Raw genomic sequence first — 24,913 nt, forward strand, 5'->3', positions numbered from 1 at the left:
ATACATGGACGAGGTCGCACGTAGCCCCATTTAGTAATGGAATCCCAATCTCTGAGGCCCCCAAAGTGATCACCAATCCCCTACACAGCCCGAACACACTAAGGAAGAGTCCCCCCCACCTCCACAAACCCACACAGGACACCACTCACCCAATCATGTTCCACACAAAATGCCAGCTTGGCACTGCCAACCCAGCAGTGCCCTGCCACCTGGGCACCTTGACAATGCCAGGCTGGTACCCAGGTGGCACTGCCAGGTTGCCCAAGTAGCAACAGCAGTGTCAAGGCACCACCCTGCATATAGGACATGCAGCTGGGGGCCTCCGAACTCCTGGAAGACTCCCACAAGTGCCGTTTCGTCTGGTCCCCGTTTGTGGGGACCAGTACTGAACATGGCTCGCCTGAAGCCTCCGAGGCAAAGTTGATGAATCCCAAAGCCTCAGGTACCTTGAGAATCTGCATATTAGAGTGAGACGAGTTCTAATATGCAGATTTGCCAAAATGTGATACCGCCCACAATGGGTGAGATTTACATCGCAATGTCTCACGAGATTGCACTGGATCTTGCAAAGCATTGCGAGCCAGGTAGATCCCAGAAGCAGGGTCTCCCAGCTTTTATCGGCCACGCTGCGCCGCGCCGAGCTGCTTTTCGGGCGCAGTGTGGCCATTGGATCAAACCCGTAGCTTTAGGATGTCACTTAAAGGGCAGCACGGTGGCCCGGTGGTTAGCATTGCTGCCTCAAGGCGCCGAGGTCCCAGGTTCGATCCCAGCTCTGGGTCACTGTCCATGTGGAGTTTGCACATTCCCCCCGTGTTTGCATTGGTTTTGGCCCCACAGCCCAAAGATGTGCAGGCTAGGTGGATTGGCCACGCTAAATTGCCCCTTATTTGGAAAAAAATGAATTGGGTACTCGAAATTTATTTTTAGAAAAAGGATGTCACTGCAACTCTTTGATTGTATTTACACTCTCCAAACCATTTTTCTGTCTCTTGGCAAGCTGCAGTTTGGGATTTAATTTGTTTATGTGATACTTTTAGTGTGCTGCTTAAAATGTTCTTAAAATTTTTTAATTATTTTTTTTTAAAAAGAGTACCCACCCACACAGACACGGGGAGAATGTGCAAACTCCACACAGACAGTGACCCAGAGCTGGGATTGAACCTGGGACCTCGGTGCCGTGAGGCAGCAGTGCTAACCACTGTGCCACCGTGCTGCCCTAAAATGTTCACCTTAAATTTTGGCCCCTAAATATTTCTGACACTTTTGACGTCATAAAAATGCTCCTTAAAATCTACCTGTTTGGCCAAGCAATTGGTCACCTCTCCTAATTCATGTCTCTTTTTGTAGCTCAGTGTCAGATTCTGTCTGAATATACTCTTGTGTTACATCTTTGGATGTTTTGATCTGTTGACAGTGATTTCCAATTGCAAGTTGCTGTTGGTGAAAAGACCAACAAAACACTGATCCCTGCACTCTAGATTTATGATCTGCGACACGTTTTGTCCTGTTTTTGATGTGAAAGGTGCTACACGGATGGTTTGAAGCAATGTTGCCTTTATCTGAACAAAATGGCGTTGCAATTTTTGAATTGTTCAGCACCGAAAGGTGAACTCTCAATGCGGCTGATCGAGATTCATTCCACTGCGAAGACCATTCAGTGAAAAATAATAAACAAGGTGAATTTTGCATCCTGTGTCCCTGATTGACAACTGGTCGGACCAAAGGAGAATATACTGGCATATGGACTTCATTGGCTGATTAGTGTCCTTCTGTGCTGTAATGACTATGTAATGACTCAATAAGGTAAAGTTGCCATAGTCCCAGATGACCATAGGCTGCTTTCCCCTTTGAGGGGGAGAGCTGACTGGTGGTGCTTTGACCTGAGGATCACCACATCTTAATCAGATGAAGGGCAAGTTGAAAAGGCAGGCCTTCATATCAGACGAGACAAACAAGTTCCAAATTCTAAACAAAACCCAAAATAATTGGTCATCTTGATGTGAACTTTAAATGCACTTTCTACTGTGTACCTGCATAAAATGTGATTTAGTACAATGCATTGCAGTAGATTGCAGTAAAGAAGCACTTGCATTTATATCGCACCTTTCACGACTTCAACATCATCCCTCACAGCCAGTTATTTTAAAGTGCAGACACTGTTGTAATATAAGATGTCCTAAGGCGAGCTCAGGGAGGACAGAAACCTCCCATGGAGCAGAAGGGCAAAAGCTCGCTTGATCTTGATTTTCAGTACGAATACAGACCGTGAAAGCGGGGCCTCACGATCCTTCTGACCTTTTGGGTTTTAAGCAGGAGGTGTCAGTAATATAAGAAACATTAACATCCTAGTTTGCTCAGTTGCACTGAAGCCAAAGTGGGCCAAATGTCAGTTTGTGAACCTATCGTTATTTGTAGAAGCAGGTGTCTCAGGGAGAGTATAGAAAGTGTGCTCAGGCAGTTGGTAAACCAGTTTAATACCACCTGATCCCATTAGCCGAGCGACATTGAAGACCTTTTGGCAGATGCAGCAAGCTGTCACATCTGCCACTCTACCTGAACCAGAGACATGGTGGACAGGGAACACTTTACAGAGTGAGGAGTACATTCAATCAGACTGATTTATGACCAGACATTGACCTAGTCTGTAAATGTGTCTTTAATGCAGCTGGGTATAAAGCAGACGTTAATCTCAGTGTGCTCATGGAGCCAGTCTGTGAAACAGCAACGCCGACATGGCAGTTGGATGAGTGAAGCCACAATGCCTAGTGGCAGTCACTTTAAAAGGTACTTCAATGTGGATCTGATAAAAAAGTGTTAATGTAATCATTTTAATTTCGCTACTGCTAATCTATTAGGAGGAAGCATGCTGCAAATTCTCATTGCATTTATGCAACTTGTTGCTCGAGAAATGTGCATTAACAAATACGTCCATGTTCTGAGCACTTGTCAATCTTCCGTTTGCTGCACAATGGGAACAATAGTGGAGGGAGAGTGGTGACTGCCTTAGTAAGGTGCCTAGAGGCGGACAAAGTTACTGGACTCTTGTCACCCCTTATGGTATGTGATCATCAGTAATTACTTCCCCTGCTGTAGTGTGTTTATCAATTCAGGCTGATAACCCCAGTGCAGTATTGAGGAAGTGCTGCATTGTCAGAAGTGTTGTCCTTCGGATGAGAAGTTAATCCAAGACCCTGTTTACCCGCCTCAGAGGGCATAAAAGATCCCATGGCAGTATTCAGAACAGAGCAGGGGAGTTCTCCCTGGTCTCTGATCAATAGTTATCCTTCACCAATACCTAGAAAAGACTTATCCGTTAGTGGTCACATTGCCATTTGTGGGACTTTGTTATGTACAACTTGATTGGCCCATTTCTTACATTGCAACAGTGACTACACTTCAAAAGTGCTTGTTAAAATTATGAGGTTAATAAGATTATATTTTGGGACTGTAGCTTTAAATTTAAGATAAATTAAGAGAGTCACGTGGCCTGTTCCGCAGTCTGCCTGACCGTAAGCCTGGGTGATTTGATTGTTAGTGATTAAAGGAATACTCAGATTGTTTTGCTGAGAAGGTGTAAGGTATTTACACTCTTCCCTAGGGAAGGGGGGGGGGGGGGGGGGGGGTAAAAGTGCAGCAACTTTCTTAGGTAGTTTATCCAATGTCAATCACTTGTTCGAACCTTGATAACCAATGAATCCAGGACAGGTATCCAAGATGCCAGGATGGTCACCTCCCCCATGCCCATCACTTAACTCAAGGTAACATTATAGTTTACCTCATGCTGGAGGCCATGCTGAGGTAGCAGCGCTCGTCAGGCAGCTACCTTCTTCAGATGGAAGATAAACCAGGGAAGATGGAGGAAGAGTCCCGAACACTCAACTGGAGAGCAGAATGCTGCTATCACAAGCTGCTGAGCTTAACACATGGAATTTTCTGAAAAATGGCGAAGTGTCAGGTTCTGACTGAAAGCCAGTGTGTTTCTTCCCAGAAACACAGCCAGGTTTTCTGTCCAGATCTATTGACACTTTGTCATAAAAAATTGGTGGGCATGTTTTGCGGTGTAAGTCTGGTGGGGCGGGGCCTCCTGTGCTGTATGTATATATCCATTCAGAATGACACTCCTCTGCACTACTGCATTGTCCATAAGACCATAAGGTTAAGAGCAGAAATAGGCCACTCGGCCCATCGAGCCTGCTCCGCCATTCAATCATTGCTGATATTTTTTCATCCCCATTCTCCTGCCTTCTCCCCGTAACCCCTGATCCCCTTATTAATCAAGAACCTATCTATTTCGGTCTTAAAGACACTCAGTGATTTGGCCTTCACAGCCTTCTGCGGCAAAGAGTTCAACAGATTCACCACACTCTGGCTGAAGAAATTCCTCCTCATCTCTACTTTAAAGGATTGTCCCTCTAGTCTGAGATGGTGTCCTCTGGTTCTAGTTTTTCCGTCAAGTGGAAACATCCTCTCCATGTCGACTCTATCCAGGCCTCGCACTATCCTGTAAGTTTCAATAAGATCCCCCCCTCATCCTTCTAAACTCCAACAAGTACAGACGCAGAGTCCTCAACCGTTCCTCATACGACAAGCTGTTCATTCCAGGGATCATTCTTGTGAACCTCCTCTGGACCCTTCCCAGGCCAGCACATCCTTCATTAGATACAGAGCCCAAAACTGCTCACAATACTCCAAATGGGATCTGACCAGAGCCTTATACAGTCTCAGGAGCACATACCTGGTCTTGTATTCTAGCCCTCTTGACACGAATGCTAACAATGCATTTGTCTTCTTAACTGCCGACTGAACCTGCACGTTATCATAGGTATTATAGAAGTTACAGTGCAGAAGGAGACCTTAAGACGGTAACCTTAAGTGAATCGTGAACAAGGATTCCCAAGTCTCTTTGTGATTCTGATTTCCTAAGCATTTCCCCATTTAGAAAATAGTCTATCTCGAAATTCCTCCTTCCAAAGTGCATAACCTCACACTTTTCCACATTGTATTTCATTTGCCACTTCATTGCCCACTCTCCTAGCTTGTCCAAATCCTTCTACAGCCCCCTTGCTTCCTCAATACTACCTGTCCCTCTACAGATCTTTGAATCATCTGCAAACTTAGCACCAGTGCCTTCAGTTCCTTCTTCCAGATCATTAATGTATATTGTGAAAAGTTGTGGTCCCAGCACAGACCCCTGTGGCACACCACTAGTCACTGGCTGCCATCCTGAAAAAGACCCCTTTATCTCCACTCTCTGCCTTCTGCCAGTCAGCCAATCCTCTATCCATGCCAGGATCTTACCCTGAGCACCATATGCTCTTAATTTATTTAACAATCTCCTATGCGGCACCTTGTCAAAGGCCTTCTGGAAATCTAAATAAATCACGTCCACTGGTTCTCCTTTGTCTAACTTCCTTGTTACCTCCTCAAAAAAACACTTACAGATTTGTCAGTCATGACCTCCCTTTGACAAAGCCGTACTGACTCAGTCCTATTTTACCATGCACTTCCAATGCTTCGCGATCTCATCTTTAATAACGGACTCTAAAATCTTACCAATGACCAAAATCAGGCTCACCGACATATAATTTCCTGTCTTCAGCCTCCCTCCCTTCTTAAACAGGGGTGTTACATTAGCTACTTTCCAGTCCTCTGGGACCCTTCCTGCCTCCAGTGATTCCTGAAAGATCACCAATGCCTCCACAATCTCATCAGCTATCTCGTTTAGGACCCTGGGGTGTAGTCCATCCAGTCCAGGTGACTTATCCACCTTCAAACCTTTCAGTTTCCACAGAACCTTCTCCTTAGTGATGGCCACTGCACTCACCTCTTCCCCCTTGATTCTCCTGGAGCTCTGGCATCCCACTGGTGTCTTCCACCGTGAAGACTGATGCAAAGTAACTATTCAGTTCATCTGCCATTTCTTTGTTGCCTATTATTACTTCTCCAGCCACATTTTCCAGTGGTCCAATGTCTATTTTACCTCTCTCTTACCTTTTATGTATTGAAAGAAACACTTCCTATCTTCTTTTATATTACTAGCTAGCTTGCACTCATATTTCATCTTCTCTCTCATTGCTTTTTTAGTTGTCCTCTGCTCGCTTTTAAAGGATTCCCAATCCTCTGGCTTCCCACTAATTCTTGCCACTTTGTATGCTTTTTCCTTTGCTTTTATGCTGTCCTTGACGTCCCTCGTCAACCATGGATGCCTTGCCCTGCCCTTAGCATGTTTCCTCCTGCTTGGGATGAGGTTTTAAGCAATGTCCTAACGTTACGGGATCTATAGATGTCAGCACGGGAGTTTTTGTCAACTGTTGTGAGTAGAAACACCACATTCACAGGCTCAACTTGCAACATGTTCTGCATATAAGTGATCCTACATCATGCAGATAGGTTGCGCCTCAACCATTTCACGCACACAATCCTTTGAAGGCCTGAGTGTTCAAAGGGTTCTAAATTACACAGATTTCATAGAATCTGCAGCAGTAGAAACATCTGTTAGGCCCAATTGATCAATGCCAGGGTTTGTATTCCACACGAGCCTCCTCTCACTCTTCATTATCTAATCCCATCAGTTTGGAGCTGCGGAAGAAGCTTTGGGCTGGTTTAGCACGGGTCTAAATCGCTGGCTTTGAAAGCAGACCAAAGCAGGCCAGCAGCACGGTTCAATTCCCGTACCAGCCTCCCCGAACAGGCGCCGGAATGTAGCGACTAGGGGCTTTTCACAGTAACATCATTTGAAGCCTAATTGTGACAATAAGCGATTTTCATTTTTTCATTTTTAAGAAGGATTTGGGTTTATAGTTTCACAGGAGGTGAGGGTGGCAGTGGTTTGCACTGCTGTATCACAGAGCCAGGGGCCCGGGTTCAATTCCAACCAAGGGTGACTGTGTGGAGTTTGCACCTTCTTCCCATGTCTGCGTGGGTTGCCTCCGGGTGCTCCGGTTTCCTCCCACACTCCAAAGATGTGGATTGGTCATGTCAAATTGCCCCTTAGTGCCTTTTGTAAGGGCCACGAAGAATCCAGCACGAGTTTTAAGGATACAAAATAATAACGTTTATTTACTATAACAATATATACATAACAGTAGCAGTAACTTCCCTTGCTACCTTCTCCTTCCTGCTGGTTCCTGAACTGGCCAGCTTATTTATACTAGGAGTTTCTCCGCCCCCCTCATTGGGGAAGTTCATACTCCCATCGGATTGTGGGATAGTCATTAGTCCCCAGCCATTCGTAAGTAGGCAGGTTATAACATCCCTCCCCCCCAAAGTCCAAGGAATGCACCGAAGACCATGGCGAAGGAAGGCGTCGAACTCGTTTGGCCGCAGGCCGGACGCCATTTGTACGCGGCGCTGGATCAGGCGGCGTGTAACGAGACGGAGACCGGCGCTTCCGTGATGAACGGCGCGGTTGTACATCCACGGCTTGTGGACCCGAGGATTCCCCCTCTGATGCATCCTGTGTCTCCATCTCGGAGTCAGAGTCTGCTGCCTCCGTCATGTCAGCGTCTCTATCTCCATTCGGTCCCGTAACGACCTGCGCAGGCTTCGAGTGAGGCACCAGTGGAAGATTTTGAGGACTACCTTCCGTTGTCTCTGGTCTTTGCGGCTGTTGAAATGAGCTCCGGGGGCGGGGAATCTTTTGAGGGGATGATCTTCTGGACTGGACGTGGTCTACATGTTTTCGTTGGAGACGACCCTGGGCTTGCACTTGGTAAGATATAGGGCCCGTTTGGCGAAAGATTACACCAGGAACCCATTGGGCACCACCAGCAAAATTCCGCACGAATACTGGGTCACCGGGCACAAACTGCCGAATCGGACGATGCCGAGACAATCCCTGTCCCTGCCGTTCTTATGTGCGGCGTACTTTTGCGCCAATGTCCGGGAAGACCATACTAAGGCGGGTGCGAAGTCTTCGGCCCATTAGGAGTTCTGCGGGAGCTACCCCAGTCACTGCATGGGGGGGTGGTCCTGTACGTAAACAAAAAGCGAGCCAGTCTCGTGTCCATTGATCCGGAAGACTGCTTCTTTAGGCGTCTTTTGAATGTTTGCACTGCACGCTCTGCCAACCCATTTGAAGCCGGGTGGTAAGGGGCAGTGCGGATATGGCGGATGCCGTTCATCTTTGTAAACCTAGCAAACTCCTCACTCGTGAATGGAGTGCCATTATCCGTGACCAGCACCTCGGGGAGGCCATGCATACTAAATGATAAATGCATCTTTTCAATTGTTGCGCAGGACGTTGTCCCCTGCATCTTATGCACCTCCAGCCATTTGGACTGGGCGTCAATTAGTAGAAGGAACATGGATCCCTGAAAAGGGCCTGCGAAATCTGCATGTAAGCGTGCCCAAGGCCGCCCTGGCCATTCCCAGTGATGTAGGGGCGCGGCCGGCGGAAGCTTCTGATGGTCCTGGCAAATGGAGCTGTTTTGGGCCACCTTCTCAATGTCGGTGTCGAGGCCTGGCCACCAGACATAACTCCGGGCCAACATTTTCATCTTGGTCACGCCCGGATGCCCATTGTGCAAGTCTGATAATATCAGCTCCTGGCCTTTTTCCGGGACAATCACACGCGTCCCCCACAAGAGGATGCCGTCTTCCACGCTGAACTCTGACAGCTTGGAGGAAAATGCCCGCAACTCGCCTGGGAGCTGTCTATGCTGCCCACCATACAGGACTATGTGCCGAACCTTTGACAAGACTGGCTCCGTCTGGGTCCACTCACGGATCTGTGATGCCGTGACAGGCAAGGTGTCCATAAAATTTAGGGTTGCAACCACCTCACCGGTCGTGGGGGTCGACATGGGGCCGGTCGTACACATACTGGTGGAAGCGTTTCACCGCGAAAACCACTGCCAGGCCCTCCTTCTCGATCTGCGCGTACTTTTTCTCCGCTGCAGTCAATGTGCGGGAGGCGAAAGCTATCGGTCGCTCGGCCCCGTTCTCCATCTTGTGGGACAGGACAGCCCCAATACCATATGGGGATGCATCACATGTGACGAGCAAAGGCTTTCCCGGATCATAGTGGGTTAGTAACCCAGACAACGACAATTGTTGCTTTACCCGCTGGAAAGCGGTTTCTTGCGGCTGACCCCAAACCCAGGTGTGATTTTTCTTTAGCAGCAGGTGCAAGGGGACCAGCGTAGTTGCCAGATTGGGGAGGAACTTCCCGTAATAGTTTACGAGGCCGAGAAAAGAACGAAGATGCGAAGTGTCAGTCGGGGTGGGGGCATGTTGAATTGCACGCACCTTCTCTGCGACGGGGTGCAGACCCTCGCGGCCCACCCGATAACCTAGGTAGACTACTTCTTTTGCCTGAAAGACGCACTTTGTGTGACGTAAACGGACTCCAGCCTCCGAAAGGCGTCTAAGGACAGTCTCCAGATTTTCCAAATGCTCTTGCTCCGACGTCCCTGTAATCAACACGTCATCTAGGTAGACAGCCACATGTGGTAAACCTCTCAAAATGCCCTCCATAACACGTTGAAAAATTGCGCAGGCAGAGGATACTCCAAAGGGCAACCGTGTATATTCATACAGGCCCCGGTGTGTGTTAATTGTTACATATGGTCGGGAGGCAGGGTCCAGCTCCAACTGCAGGTAGGCGTGACTCATATCTAATTTTGTGAATGAGAGTCCACCTGCAAGTTTCGCGTAGAGATCCTCTATGCGAGGCATTGGGTATCGGTCGAGTCGGTAAACTGTATTCACTGTAAGTTTATAGTCGCCACACAAGCGAACTGTGGCATCTGGCTTCATTACTGGTACAATTGGTGCTGCCCAGTCAGCAAAACGGACGGGCCTGATAATACCCAAACTCTCCAAACGAGTGAGCTCCCCTTCTACCTTCTCGAGCAAAGCGTAAGGCACTGGGCGCGCCCGGAGCGTGTGGCTCCTGGTTCAACTTGGATACGGGCTACGTCCCCTTTTATTTTCCCCAAACCAGGCTGGAATACCTCTGGGTATCGTCCTAGCACCTCAGTCAACCCTCCAGAAACTGTTTGGAGGATGTGCTGCCATTGCAACCGCAAATGGCGCAACCAGTCCCGACCCAAGAGGCTGGGCCCATGGCCACGCACTACGATAAGTGGGAAACGCCCCTCCTGGCGTCCATAGACAACAGGGGTCATTGTAGTTCCTGCAATGTCCAGTGGTTCCCCCGTGTAGGTGGCCAACCTGGCCTGTGAGTCAGTTAATGTAAGGGTCTGTATACCCTGCTTGATGCGGTCGAATGTCCTCTGGGCGATCACGGAGACCGCTGCGCCAGTATCCAACTCCATCTCCAGCGGGTGGCCATTGACCCGTACTGTCACCTTAATGGGGGCCACACGGGGAGCTGCCACACAATGCAGCTGCAGGCAGTCGTCCTCCGTCTCCATGTCCTCAGGGGTGGTCGCCGCAGGTTCATCCACATGGAAGGTACGGCCTCTGGGCTGGTCCCAGTTACGGCCCCTGGGCTGGTCCCAGTTTCGGTCGGAACGACGGCGCCTCTGGAGTCCCCAGGACCGCCGTCCGCGACGGGGTCGGCGCCTACAAGTCTGACACGGACATGGCTCCTCATCCATTGGCTCTGGAGAAGGCTCCCTTCGGGGAGGAATGTCCGATGGCCACTGGCGTCGGTCCGGTCGTTGCCTCGCCCAAGGTACCGCAGGAGTGCGGGGGGACGTTTTTGGGCGGAAAGGGTTGCGCCCCAAGGCATGCACTTCCATTCCCTGTAGCTCCTGTACTCCTCGCTCTGCGCTCTCTCGGGACAAGACTATTTGTATTGCCTGTTGAAAAGTCAATGTTGGCTCCGCTAACAACTTTCTCTGGGTTGCTGCATTGTTAATACCGCAAACCAAACGGTCGCATAACATTTCTGACAAGGTCTCACCATAGTCACAGTATTCCGCAATCCCGCGTAGCCTGGATAAAAAAATCGACAAGGGATTCTCCAGGGGTCCTCTCAGCGGTATTAAACCGGTAACGCTGGACTATCGTGGACGGGGTTGGGTTAAAGTGTTGCCCCACTATATTCACAAGTTCATCAAACGTTTTGGTGTCCGGCGCAGCTGGGTACGTAAGGCTCCTAATCACCCCAAACGTATGCGGCCCGCAGGCGGTGAGCAATATGACCACCTGGTGCTCGTTTTCAGTGATATTGTTTGCCCGGAAATAGTAATGCATCCATTGTGTGTACTGGTTCCAGCTTTCCAGCGCAGCATCAAAAACATCCAAACGTCCGTACAGAGGCATGGTATAATAGAAAACAACTTCCAACCTGTATCCAACAAAAATCCAGGGAGGTGGCTTCAGCAGTGTAGACAGCTATTCACCTTTACCTTCGTCGCCAGTTTTGTAAGGGCCACGAAGAATCCAGCACGAGTTTTATAATAATAACGTTTATTTACTATAACAATATATACATAACAGTAGCAGTAACTTCCCTTGCTACCTTCTCCTTCCTGCTGGTTCCTGAACTGGCCAGCTTATTTATACTAGGAGTTTCTCCGCCCCCCTCATTGGGGAAGTTCATACTCCCATAGGATTGTGGGATAGTCATTAGTCCCCAGCCAATCGTAAGTAGGCAGGTTATAACAGTGTCCAAAAGATTAAGTGGGGTCACAGGATTGCGGGGATGAGGCGGGGGGTGTTGGCCTGGGTGGTGTACTCTTTCGGAGGTCATGTGTAGACTTGATGGGCCAGCTGGCCTCCTTCTACACTGTAGGAATTCTATAAAGCACCTCAGATGATAAGACTATAAGAATATTCTTTTGAAAAGCATAAGTTTTAACTCTAAGGGATACACCATTTAAAAACCAAAAGGTAACGATGAACGGACATAAAACCACAAGCCTCAGTTTAGAGTACTGTACGCAGTTTTGGACTCGCCACTATAGGAACGAAATCAAAGCTCATCAGAAGTTCGAACACAGATTCAATAGGATGCTGCCAGGTATGAGAAAATCAAAACATAAACAAAACTTTTGTGCACATCTTTTTGGGTTGTGGGGGTGAAACCCACGCAGACACGAGGAGAATGTGCAAACTCCAGATGGACAGAGCCCTGGGGCCGGGATCGAACCCGGGTCCTTGGCATCATGAGGCAGCAGTGCTAACCACTGCGCCACAGTGCTGCCTTCGTTGCCTGCTTTTAAACTTATTTTGATGGCTACTGGTTTGACACTCCTACAACCTGTGTGAGGACTATGAAAAGAATAATAAAATCCCAGGTCATCGGGTTGATAGGAAGACAATGAGGCGATGACAGACATTCTGCACTGGGACATTGCCTCATCCTCTCTCCCAACCCCCGTCCTACTGAATACTAGAGGGATGTCACCAACTCCTCATGATCCTTAATGGGTCACTGCCCCCTGTGCTCGGAGAGCCCTGCCAGCAAAGCTAAAATGCCAGTACCCAATGTGTTTTTCCACAAGAATCGTGCAAACTTATACTGATGCCGCAGAATATGGAAAAGTAAAAGAACATTCCAAGATCTTCATTTCAACATCAAATAACTTTTACCTTTTTGCTGAAACATTTAAAACCCATGGGTCAGACATTGTTTTCACCAGTGCAGCTACTGGTGAGCTAACAACATACCCAGAGAATGTATTTAAGGAAGAACGAGATACACAGATGAGGGAGAAGAAAACGGAAGCTTATGAAGATGGGGATGGAATGAATTCTGATGGAAGGACCTTTGTGTGTAGCAGGAACACTGGCAGAATGGCCCAATACATCAGAATAATCATGTAATGTTAGTCAGAAGCCAACTGAAAACTCTCCTCATCGTGGCAGGGAAAATCGTTCATATTGAGCAGCCCAACTTACATTCCATTATTGTCCGTAGCTCCTTTCTCATCCCTGCTCGCCATTGAAACCGCTCCCTCTGCGTTCTTGTTGACCTCGGTCACACCGACCTCCATTGTGGTGCTCTGCTCCTTTCTGCGAAGGAGGTCATTGACCTTTGCCCCCATGGCCTTCCCCAGGTTGATGGCGCTCTTGAGATGTTGGCTGTTGATACCTCCACTGCCCGATCTTCCACCTGATTCACCAGCAATGGTCGTTGAGGAACCAGCCAGGGCTCCTTTAATGGAGGCAGCCCTGCCGTGGTGAAGTTTTGGCGTGGGGGCAGTATTAGAATTCTCAAACATGCTTTGGTCAACTGTTCAAAAGAATGGAGAAAAAGACCCATAAGTAACTTCTTTCACCCGATCAGCCAACACAGATCATAATTACAATCATAACTACTTTTAACAATTGGTAGAAAATAATTTGTTGTAACCAGACAGCCATTAGCCTGCAGTTTCCGCCTTGGGCACAGCCAGCAATCTGGGTGTCAAGTGCTCCAAATCTTCTGCTAGTTTTGAGGAGTGCTTTTTTCACTTCGAGTTTCCATTTGAACTCAGTGGCACATTCTCAATTGCAAAATCAACCCTCAACCGTGCACTGGAATAAAACATTTTAAAAAGATTTTCAATCTTCGATATATTTAAGACTGGTGACTTGTCACCGTTTGATGAATATAGCTGAAATTGGACACAAAATGAGGAGAATCTTTATTCACAGCTAGTGTCTCATTTACCACTCATGAGGAACCCAATTTTAAATAACTGAGGAAGGGTGGCAAACATACGCAAGTAGTTAAATCTCGCCTTGCTGATTAATTCAATCTTGGGCTGGGGCAGCACGGTAGTGCAGTGGTACGCTGTGCTGCCCCACGGTGCCGATGACCCGGGTTCGATCACGGCCCTGGGTCCTCTGTCAGTGTGGAATTTGCACTTTATAGGGCAGCACGGTGGCACAGTGGGTTAGCCCTGCTGCCTCACGGTGCCGAGGTCCCAGGTTCAATCCCAGCTCTGGGTCACTGTCCGTGTAGTGTTTGCACATTCTCCCCGTGTTTGCATGGGTTTCGGCCCCACAACCCAAAGATGTGCAGGATAGGTGGATTGGCCACGCTAAATTGCCCCTTAATTGGAAAAAATAATTGGATGCTCTGAATTTTTTAAAAATTCAATCTTAGGATCTGGATTACCAGTCTAGCTTTGTGGCAGCGCTGTCTTCTGGTTGGTTGTTTCTTTGGAATGAATGTAAAAGGCACTAGATTTGCACTGGACCCAAATTGTACTGAAAATCCTGTGATCAACTTGGTTCGATCAACTTTGAGCAAAATGTCACTAAAATGTCTAGCGGAACCTAGGAGCAAATCCAGGTCACTATCTGTCAATGGAAAGAGAGTCAGGAGGGAAGAGGGAGGATGAAAAATAAATTCTCAGATAATTTACGTGATGGGAGCGAACGGCAGAAGTATCTTACCTTATAAAACAAGAGCTCAGACAGCATTAAAGCAAAAGGGAAAGTAAAGGTAGAACAAGATATAGCAGGAAAAGAATTATTAATCAGCAGTCAAAGATTCGTACACATTCAGTAATAATAACCCATATTCCACAAACCCAATTACAATATACTGATATCTCACTTTTTATTTCACAGAAAAAGATACCTTAAAAGTGGCACAATTAAAAAATTAGCATATATAATAAGTGTTCATCAGAGTTGAGGTCCAATATTTAAACATTCACAATTTCTAGACCTGTCCCCACTTTCAAAATTTGCAATATGTATCTGAAACAGACTAACAATTGCAAAAATGAAACATGCAAAATATTCATATATATATATATATATATATATATATATGACGTTTTAGAATAATGATCAACTTGATTAATATACATTATATATATTTGACACAATTATTAACAATTCTTCCAGGTAAATTCAAAACTAGCTTAATTACATTTTCCATCTATTTTTGCTATGTCCATTCATCAGTCTTATTCAGATGGCCATCACAGAGTCAAACAGGCCTCAAAGCTTTTTATCAATCTTTCCCTAGCTGCCTTGTAATTGTTTAATGAGAGAAGCCCCACCCCCCAGGTGAAGCAGGGCAAACTGGTCATTCCCTTCCTTCCCTATTATCCGAATATGCTGCTTCACAGCAACGTTAGTACTAAAAACAAAATCAATTGCAGTGTCTTTTTATTTCAGATAAGTGTTGCCATTCCTTCAGGGTCAGAATGTTTGTTTTTTAGTCTTTAAGACTGCTTGCGATTCTACATTGATTTCAAAAGGAAATCACGTAAACCTGCAGGCTACAGGCAGAGTGGGACTGCTGATTGAATTGCTCAACAGTGGGCCAGCAGAGACTCGATGGGCAGAATGCCCTCCCTCTGCAAAATGATGACCCTGTGACATTGTGGCAGGTTGCTGGCTCCAGCAGCAGCGGCAGCCATTTTCCATGCCAACACCCCAAACTGGAAACTCCCAAGCAAGGAGGGACATCATCAGGAACCTGACCAACTTAAACAAATTAATCTGACCCGATAAAATTTGCCTGGGGCGTGCGAAAGATCATTTATACTAATGCAAAAAACTGTCTCGCCACATCTCCAGTGACACTGAGCCTGGAGAGGAAGGTCCCAGCCCATTTGTTTACAGAAAGTATTCACTTTCTCTCAAGGACACAATTTTTTTTCTCTCAACAAGTTCGTCATCTCAGACTTGAACTAAAGGGACATGCTTGATTACTTTGTTTGATTACTCCTTGCGAGCGGCTTCCGGATTCCTGGTACTGCATTGCACTCTTCAGCAATATCTATTCATGATTAAACCAGTTGAGCCTGTTACAAGTACTGCCTGGTTTCCTGATATTCTTGGTCTCTCGAAGTGACAAGAGATATAACAGTAATCTCTTATAATTCCCAGCAGCAAGACTTCAACAGTAAAAGGGCAATAATTGGATGCCATCACCCTCGTTCTATTTAACACACACGGTTAGGTCTCAATTTAATCGAAGGCGTTTCTTATAAATCTTTTGAGATAGAAAAAAAATCTATCAGGTGCAAACCTCAACCAGACTTATCAAATGATAGTTTTTCCCACCAGATTCAAGCAAGTTCCTTCCTCACTGTTTCAAAACATTAGTGTGAGGATCACCTCTCACACCCCAAACCTTCCAGTGAATCCAATCACATTATGATCATTATTTTTATGAGTTCTCTTTGTGCCAGCTTGTCAATTATAGTTTGCTACTCAGAACTATCAGTGATTTGTTGGGTTGAAGAGATGTTGTTTTGGAAATTAATTAGTCCTTCCTCATTAAGCCATGTCATGTCATGTGTGCTCTGCCGTGGCTCATTGTCTGCAGATGTTTCACCCTGAGCCGTTTTCTTTACAAGATTTGTCAGTAGTTGGTTTGCCTTCGACTTTCTCTCTTAGGAGCCCCCAAGTCGACCTCAGCTGGAATGGGAATTGAACGCACGCTGTTGGTGTTTATCTGAACAACTCGTTAGCCAGCTGAGCTTATCTCTGCCCTCACCCCTTTCACCAATGCCCTAATCTATATGCAAGTTGAAAGCTCTCATTCTTACTACATTTTTCATACAGAATTCCCAACACTGGAATAGACCATCAGAACCAACCGTTCTATGCTGATGTAACTTTCACTTGAGCCTTCTCCCACCTATTTTATTTAATCCCATCAGCATATACCTTGAAGTCCTTCTCCCCTGTGCACGTATCTAACTTCCCTTAAATGCATTCATGTGCTGGTAAACCTCAGCAGGTCTAACAGCATCAGGGAGAGAGAAACAGAGTCAACATTTTAGATTGAACATGACTTTTCTTTGGAACTGAAATGAGGTAGAAATGTGATGGATCTTATACTGTTGAAAGGGGTGTTGGAGGTAGAGGGAAGCAAAGGAAAGGTCTAGGATAGATTAAAGGGCCATCACTATTCATCTGTGTCATCTGAGGAAGGGACTACCGCTCATAATTTGCCTCTACTGCCAGCGCAGACAATGTTCATTCCAAATATGACAGAAACCCCCAGGCGCAGTCCACATCTCCTGAGAAGAATGGGTGGCAAAACTCCCTCTCTTCAGTTACTGTCCTTCTCTCCCTTTTAATTCATTCATAGGGTGTGAGCAATGTTGGCTGGGCCAGCATTTATTGCCTATCCTTAATTGCCCTTGAACTGAGTGGCTTGTTAAGCCATTTCATAGGACATTTAAGAGTCAATCATATTGCTGTGAATCTGGAGTCACATGAAGGCCAGGCCAGTGTAAGGATAGCTGATTTCCTTCCCTAAAGGACATTAGTTTATGACTATCAATCCATAGATTTTTAATGCCTCATTTTTATTGAATTAAAATTTCACCATCCGCTTTGGTGGGATTGGAACTTGGCTCCCCAGAGCATAACTCGGGGTCACTAGTCTAGTGACAACACCATTACACCACTGTCTCGCCTTCTAATCTGACATCATCACTCCTCGCCTCAAAAACTCACCCTTGACCCCACCATCCTTGCAAACTACCGTTCCATCTACAAATCCCCCTTCTTCCTCTAAAAACATGCTGTTAGCATGCCCGAATCCATGCTTTACTGGACGTTTGAATCCCTCATGATTTGCCCAAGAATCTACCGGACATATAACTCTCACAGCAAGGAATGGACTTAGACCCAAAGATTAATCAGGAATTTGACAATCTGGACATTTATTTCCAATTTAATTTACCGTCCCTCCAATCTGATTTCTGCCTATTTCTACCACCTATTATTATTATTACCTGTGATTTTGCCTCATTCTCTCTCAGTGGGCGGAATTTACCGGCTGTTCATGCCGGTGTGGATATTCTGGTCCCACCGATGGCACACAGGTTCCCTGGCAACGAGGGTGTAGTCAACAGGAAATCCCATTGACAAAGGCGGGACCAGAAAATCCCGCTGACAGGCCACCTCCACTGCTGAAAAACAGCAACTTATATTTATGTAGCACAGGTTGGTCGGTAGATCCCACCCATTATATCTGATGCGGAGAACCTCATTTAATGCCTTCATTATCTCTAAACTAGACAACTCCTGTCTGGTCTCCTATACTTTCCCTTGTATAAACTTGAGGTAATCCAAAACTCTGCTGCCCACGTTCTGTTCACTCATCACCAAGGCACTTGCCGATCTACGCTGGCTCCCGGTTGAGCAGCACCTCGGTTTTACAATTTTCATCCTTGTTTTCAAATCCCTTGGTGGCATCACACCTCCTGGTCTCTGTATGTATTCCATTTCCACAGCTCTCCAAGATATTTGTGCTCTTTCAATTCTGGCCTCTTGCACACCTTTTTAAAAAATTTAGAGTACCAAATTCATTTTTTCCAATTAAGGGATAATTTAGCGTGGCCAATCCACCTACCCTGCACATCTTTTGGGTTGTGGGAGCGGAACCACGCAGACACAGATGGAATGTGCAAACTCCACACGGACAGTGACCCAGAGCCGGGATCGAACCTGGGACCTTGGTGCCGTGAGGTAGCAGTGCTAACCACTTCACCACTATGCTGCCCCCTCTTGCACACATTTAACATTAGTTGCTTCATCACTGGCAGCTGTGCCTTCAGCTCCCAAGGTCTTAAACTATGACATTCCCTTCCTAAACCTCTCCACCACTTTTTATTCTTTAAAAATGATCCTTAAAACCTATCTCTTTGACTAAGCTTTTGATTATCTGCCCAAATTGCTCTTCATGTGGCTCAATGTCAAATTTTGTTTGAGAATGCTCCCACTAAGTACCTTGAGCTGTTTTATTACAGTAAAGGCGCTACATAAATATAAGTTGCTGTTTTTATTGTTCTTGTTCAGCAATAAATTTAAGTTTATTTTCTGTATTTATTTAATCACTGTGTCACTAAGCATTCTTATATTCCTCGTCACCTCAATTATTCACGAGCCTCCAATTCCCCTATTCGTCATCCCTACCATTCTATTTGTCTATATTATGATTGTCATTATCATTTGTGTGTTATTTTTTCACCAGGCTACCTCATTAGTTCAATATGCATCTCGTTGGACCATATCTGTGTTCACCATAAGCTTAAACCAGAGACACAGAGGATGTAGAGGGAATATTTAGAATGACTGATTATGTGTCAGCAGAAATACATCAAAGTCACAGTTCAATGTGTGTTCTACAATTCCTGAATGTTACAGACCAAATTCAGGGTTTCCTGAACTTTTGAACCATCGAATGCTTTTGACTTTCCAAGAGTATGGACAGAATCCCTAAGAAATATTCTTATTGTGTCGAAGAGTTAACCACAACAAAATGATTTCGCGCAATAGGCAAAAACATACAAAAGCCTAATTTATAGAGGTCTTTTCTATTTCTTATATCAATATGTTTATTATAATTTAAAAGTTCTCTTAATAAAGTCTGACTTAAGTCTGACATTTTTGTCATTTTTAATAGGAGGAGTGCTGCTGGAAAGCTGTATTCCCATATGGGACACACACACTTCCCCCCCCCCCCCCCCACTCACACACACTCACCTTTCTCTCACACACACACACTCACATATCTCTCTCTCACACACACTCACCTATCTCTCTTAAACACACTCACCTATCTCTCTCACGCAAACTCAACTATCTCACACATACACACACACTCACCTATCACACATACACTCACTCACCTATCACACACATACTCACCTACACACACACATACAAACTCACCTACCACACACATACTCACCTACCACACACATACACACACTCACCTACCACACACATACACACACTCACCTATCACTCACATACACACACTCACCTATCACTCACACACACTCACCCACACACACTCACCTATCACTCACCCACACACACGCAGCTATCACTCACACACACACACACCTATCTCTCACACACACACTCACTTATCTCTCACACACACACCTATCTCTCTCACACACACACTCACCTATCACTCACACACACTCACCCACACACACTCACCTATCACTCACCCACACACACGCAGCTATCACTCACACACACACACACACACCTATCTCTCACACACACACTCACTTATCTCTCACACACACACCTATCTCTCTCACACACACACTCACCTATCTCTCTCACACACACTCACCTATCTCTCTCACACACACACTCACCTATCTCTCTCACACACACACTCACCTATCTCACACACACGCTCACCTATCACTCACATAGACACACTCACCTATCTCTCACACACACACTCACCTATCTCACACACACACTCACCTATCACTCACACACACTCACCTAACACTCACCCACACACACACACCTATCACTCACACACACCTATCTCTCACACACACCTATCTCTCACTCACACCTATCTCTCACACACACCTATCTCTCACACACACACACTCACCTATCTCTCACACACACACTCACCTATTCTCACACACACACTCACCTATCTCTCACACAAACACACTCACCTATCTCTCACACACACACACTCACCTATCTCTCACACACACTCACCTATCTCTCACACACACACTCACCTATCACTCACATAGACACATTCACCTATCTCACACATAGACACACTCACCTCTCTCTCTCACATACACACAGACACACTCACCTATCTCTCTCTCACACACACACACACTCACCTATCTCTCTCTCACACACACACATTCACCTATCTCTCACACACACTCACCTATCTCTCACACACACTCACCTATCTCTCACACACACACTCACCTATCACTCACATAGACACACTCACCTATCTCACACATAGACACACTCACCTCTCTCTCTCACATACACACAGACACACTCACCTATCTCTCTCTCACACACACACACTCACCTATCTCTCTCTCACACACACACATTCACCTATCTCTCTCACACACACACACACATTCACCTATCTCACACACACACACACACATTCACCTATCTCTCACACAAACATTCACCTATCTATCTCTCACACACACTCACCGATCTCACACATACACACTCACCTATCTCACACATACACACTCACCTATCTCTCACACACACACACTCACCTATCACTCAAACACACACACTCACCTATCACTCAAACACACCCACCCACCTATCACTCACACACTCACCTATCACTCAAACACACATTCACATATCTCTCTCACACACACACTCACCTATCTCTCTTAAACACACTCACCCATCTATCTCACACAAACTCACCTATCTCACACATACACACACACTCACCTATCACACATACTCACTCACCTATCACACACTCACCTACCACACACATACACACACTCACCTATCACTCACACACACACCTATCTCTCACACACACACACCTATCTCTCACACACACACACCTATCTCTCTCACACACACACTCACCTATCTCTCTCACACACACACTCACCTATCTCTCACACACACACTCACCTATCTCACACACACACTCACCTATCACTCACACACACTCACCTATCACTCACACACACTCACCTATCACTCACACACACTCACCTAACACTCACCCACACACACACACCTATCACTCACACACACCTATCTCTCACACACACCTATCTCTCACACACACCTATCTCTCACACACACACACTCACCTATCTCTCACACACACACTCACCTATCCTCACACACGCACTCACCTATCTCTCACACACACACTTACCTATCTCTTACACAGACACTCACCTATCTCTCACACACACTCACCTATCTCTCACACACACACTCACCTATCACTCACATAGACACACTCACCTCTCTCTCTCACATACACACAGACACACTCACCTATCTCTCTCTCACACACACACACTCACCTATCTCCCTCTCACACACACACATTCACCTATCTCTCTCACACACACACACATTCACCTATCTCTCTCACACACACACATTCACCTATCTCTCACACAAACATTCACCTATCTATCTCTCACACACACTCACCTATCTCACACATACACACTCACCTATCACTCACACACACACACTCACCTATCACTCAAACACACACACTCACCTATCACTCAAACACACACACCCACCTATCACTCACACGCACACACTCACCTATCACTCAAACACACACACTCACCTATCACTCAAACACACATTCACATATCTCTCTCTCACACACACTCACCTATCTCTCTCACACAAACTCACCTATCTCACACATATACACACACTCACCTATCACACATACACTCACTCATCTATCACACACACTCACCTACCACACACATACACACACTTCCCTATCACTCACACACACTCACCTATCACTCACCCACACACACTCACCCACACACACTCACCTATCACTCACACACACACCTATCTCACACACACACACTCACCTATCTCTCACACACACTCACCTATCTCTCACACACACTCACCTATCTCTCACACACACTCACCTATCTCTCACACACACACTCACCTATCACTCACATAGACACCCTCTCCTATCTCACACATAGACACACTCACCTCTCTCTCTCACATACACACAGACACACTCACCTATCTCTCACACACACACTCACCTATCTCTCTCTCTCACACACACACATTCACCTATCTCTCTCACACACACACACACACACACACACATTCACTTATCTCTCACACACACATTCACCTATCTCTCACACAAACATTCACCTATCTCTCACACACACACACTCACCTATCACTCAAACACACACACTCACCTATCACTCAAACACACCCACCCACCTATCACTCACACGCACACACTCACCTATCACTCAAACACACACACTCACCTATCACTCAAACACATATTCACATATCTCTCTCACACACACACTCACCTATCTCTCTTAAACACACTCACCTATCTCTCTCATACAAACTCACCTATCTCACACATACACACACACTCACCTATCACACATACACTCTCACCTATCACACACTCATCTACCACACACATACACACACTCACCTATCACTCACACACACACACACATCTCTCACACACACTCACTTATCTCTCACACACACACACCTATCTCTCTCACACACACACTCACCTATCTCTCACACACACACACACGCTCACCTATCACTCACATAGACACACTCACCTATCTCTCACACACACACTCACCTATCACTCACACTCACTCACCTACACACACACCTATCTCTCACACACACCTATCTCTCACACACACCTATCTCTCACACACACCTATCTCTCACACACACTCACCTATCTCTCACACACACACTCACCTATTCTCACACACACACTCACCTATCTCTCACACACACACTCACCTATCTCTCACACACACACTCACCTATCTCTCACACACACTCACCTATCTCTCACACACACTCACCTATCTCTCACACACACACTCACCTATCACTCACATAGACACACTCACCTATATCACACATAGACACACTCACCTCTCTCTCTCACATACACAGAGACACTCACCTATCTCTCTCTCACACACACACTCACCTATCTCTCTCTCACACACACACATTCACCTATCTCTCACACACACACACACACATTCACCTATCTCTCTCACACACACACATTCACCTATCTCTCACACAAACATTCACCTATCTATCTCTCACACACACTCACCTATCTCACACATACACACTCACCTATCTCACACATACACACACTCACCTATCTCTCACACACACTCACCTATCTCTCACACACACTCACCTATCTCTCACACACACTCACCTATCTCTCACACACACACTCACCTATCACTCACACACACACACTCACCTATCACTCAAACACACACACCCACCTATCACTCACACGCACACACTCACCTATCACTCAAACACACACACTCACCTATCACTCAAACACACATTCACATATCTCTCTCTCACACACACTCACCTATCTCTTAAACACACTCACCTATCTCTCTCACACAAACTCACCTATCTCACACATATACACACACTCACCTATCACACATACACTCACTCATCTATCACACACACTCACCTACCACACACATACACACACTCACCTATCACTCACACACACTCACCTATCACTCACCCACACACACTCACCTATCACTCACACACACACCTATCTCACACACACACACTCACCTATCTCTCACACACACACACTCACCTATCTCACACACACACATCCTCTTCTATCTCACACACACACTCACCTATCACTCACATAGACACACTCACCTATCTCACACATAGACACACTCACCTCTCTTGCTCACATACACACAGACACACTCACCTATCTCTCTCTCACACACACACTCACCTATCTCTCTCTCACACACACACATTCACCTATCTCTCTCACACACACACACACATTCACCTATCTCTCACACACACACACACATTCACCTATCTCACACATACACACTCACCTATCTCACACATACACACTCACCTATCTCTCACATACACACAGACACACTCACCTATCTCTCTCTCTCACACACACACACACACACATTCACCTATCTCTCACACAAACATTCACCTATCTATCTCTCACACACACTCACCTATCTCACACATACACACTCACCTATCACTCACACACACTCACCTATCACTCACACACACTCACCTATCACTCACACACACTCACCTATCACTCACACACACACACACCTATCTCACACACACTCACCTATCACTCACACACACACTCACCTATCACTCACACACACTCACCTATCACTCACACACACTCACCTATCACTCACACACACTCACCTATCACTCACACACACTCACCTATCACTCACACACACACTCACCTATCACTCACACACACACTCACCTATCTCACACACACACTCACCTATCTCACACACACACACTCACCTATCTCACACACACACATCGTCTTCTGTCTCACACAGACACTCACCTGTCACTCACATAGACACACTCACCTCTCTCACACATAGACACACTCGCT

General features: G+C 46.2%; 1 protein-coding gene across 4 annotated transcripts in view; it reads right to left on the reverse strand.

The window, feature by feature from the left end:
* The window catches only part of nos1apa (nitric oxide synthase 1 (neuronal) adaptor protein a), a 595,509-nt gene that overhangs the window by 11,737 nt on the left and 558,859 nt on the right, over positions 1–24,913 (reverse strand). For all 4 annotated transcript variants that reach the window (XM_072511504.1, XM_072511503.1, XM_072511506.1 and 1 more), the window contains one exon: positions 12,817–13,150. In XM_072511504.1, coding sequence (XP_072367605.1) covers positions 12,817–13,150 — 334 coding nt within the window. The remainder of the gene's footprint in view (positions 1–12,816; positions 13,151–24,913) is intronic.

Source organism: Scyliorhinus torazame, chromosome 7, assembly GCF_047496885.1.
Source record: "Scyliorhinus torazame isolate Kashiwa2021f chromosome 7, sScyTor2.1, whole genome shotgun sequence".
NCBI classification, from domain to species: Eukaryota; Metazoa; Chordata; class Chondrichthyes; order Carcharhiniformes; family Scyliorhinidae; genus Scyliorhinus; species Scyliorhinus torazame.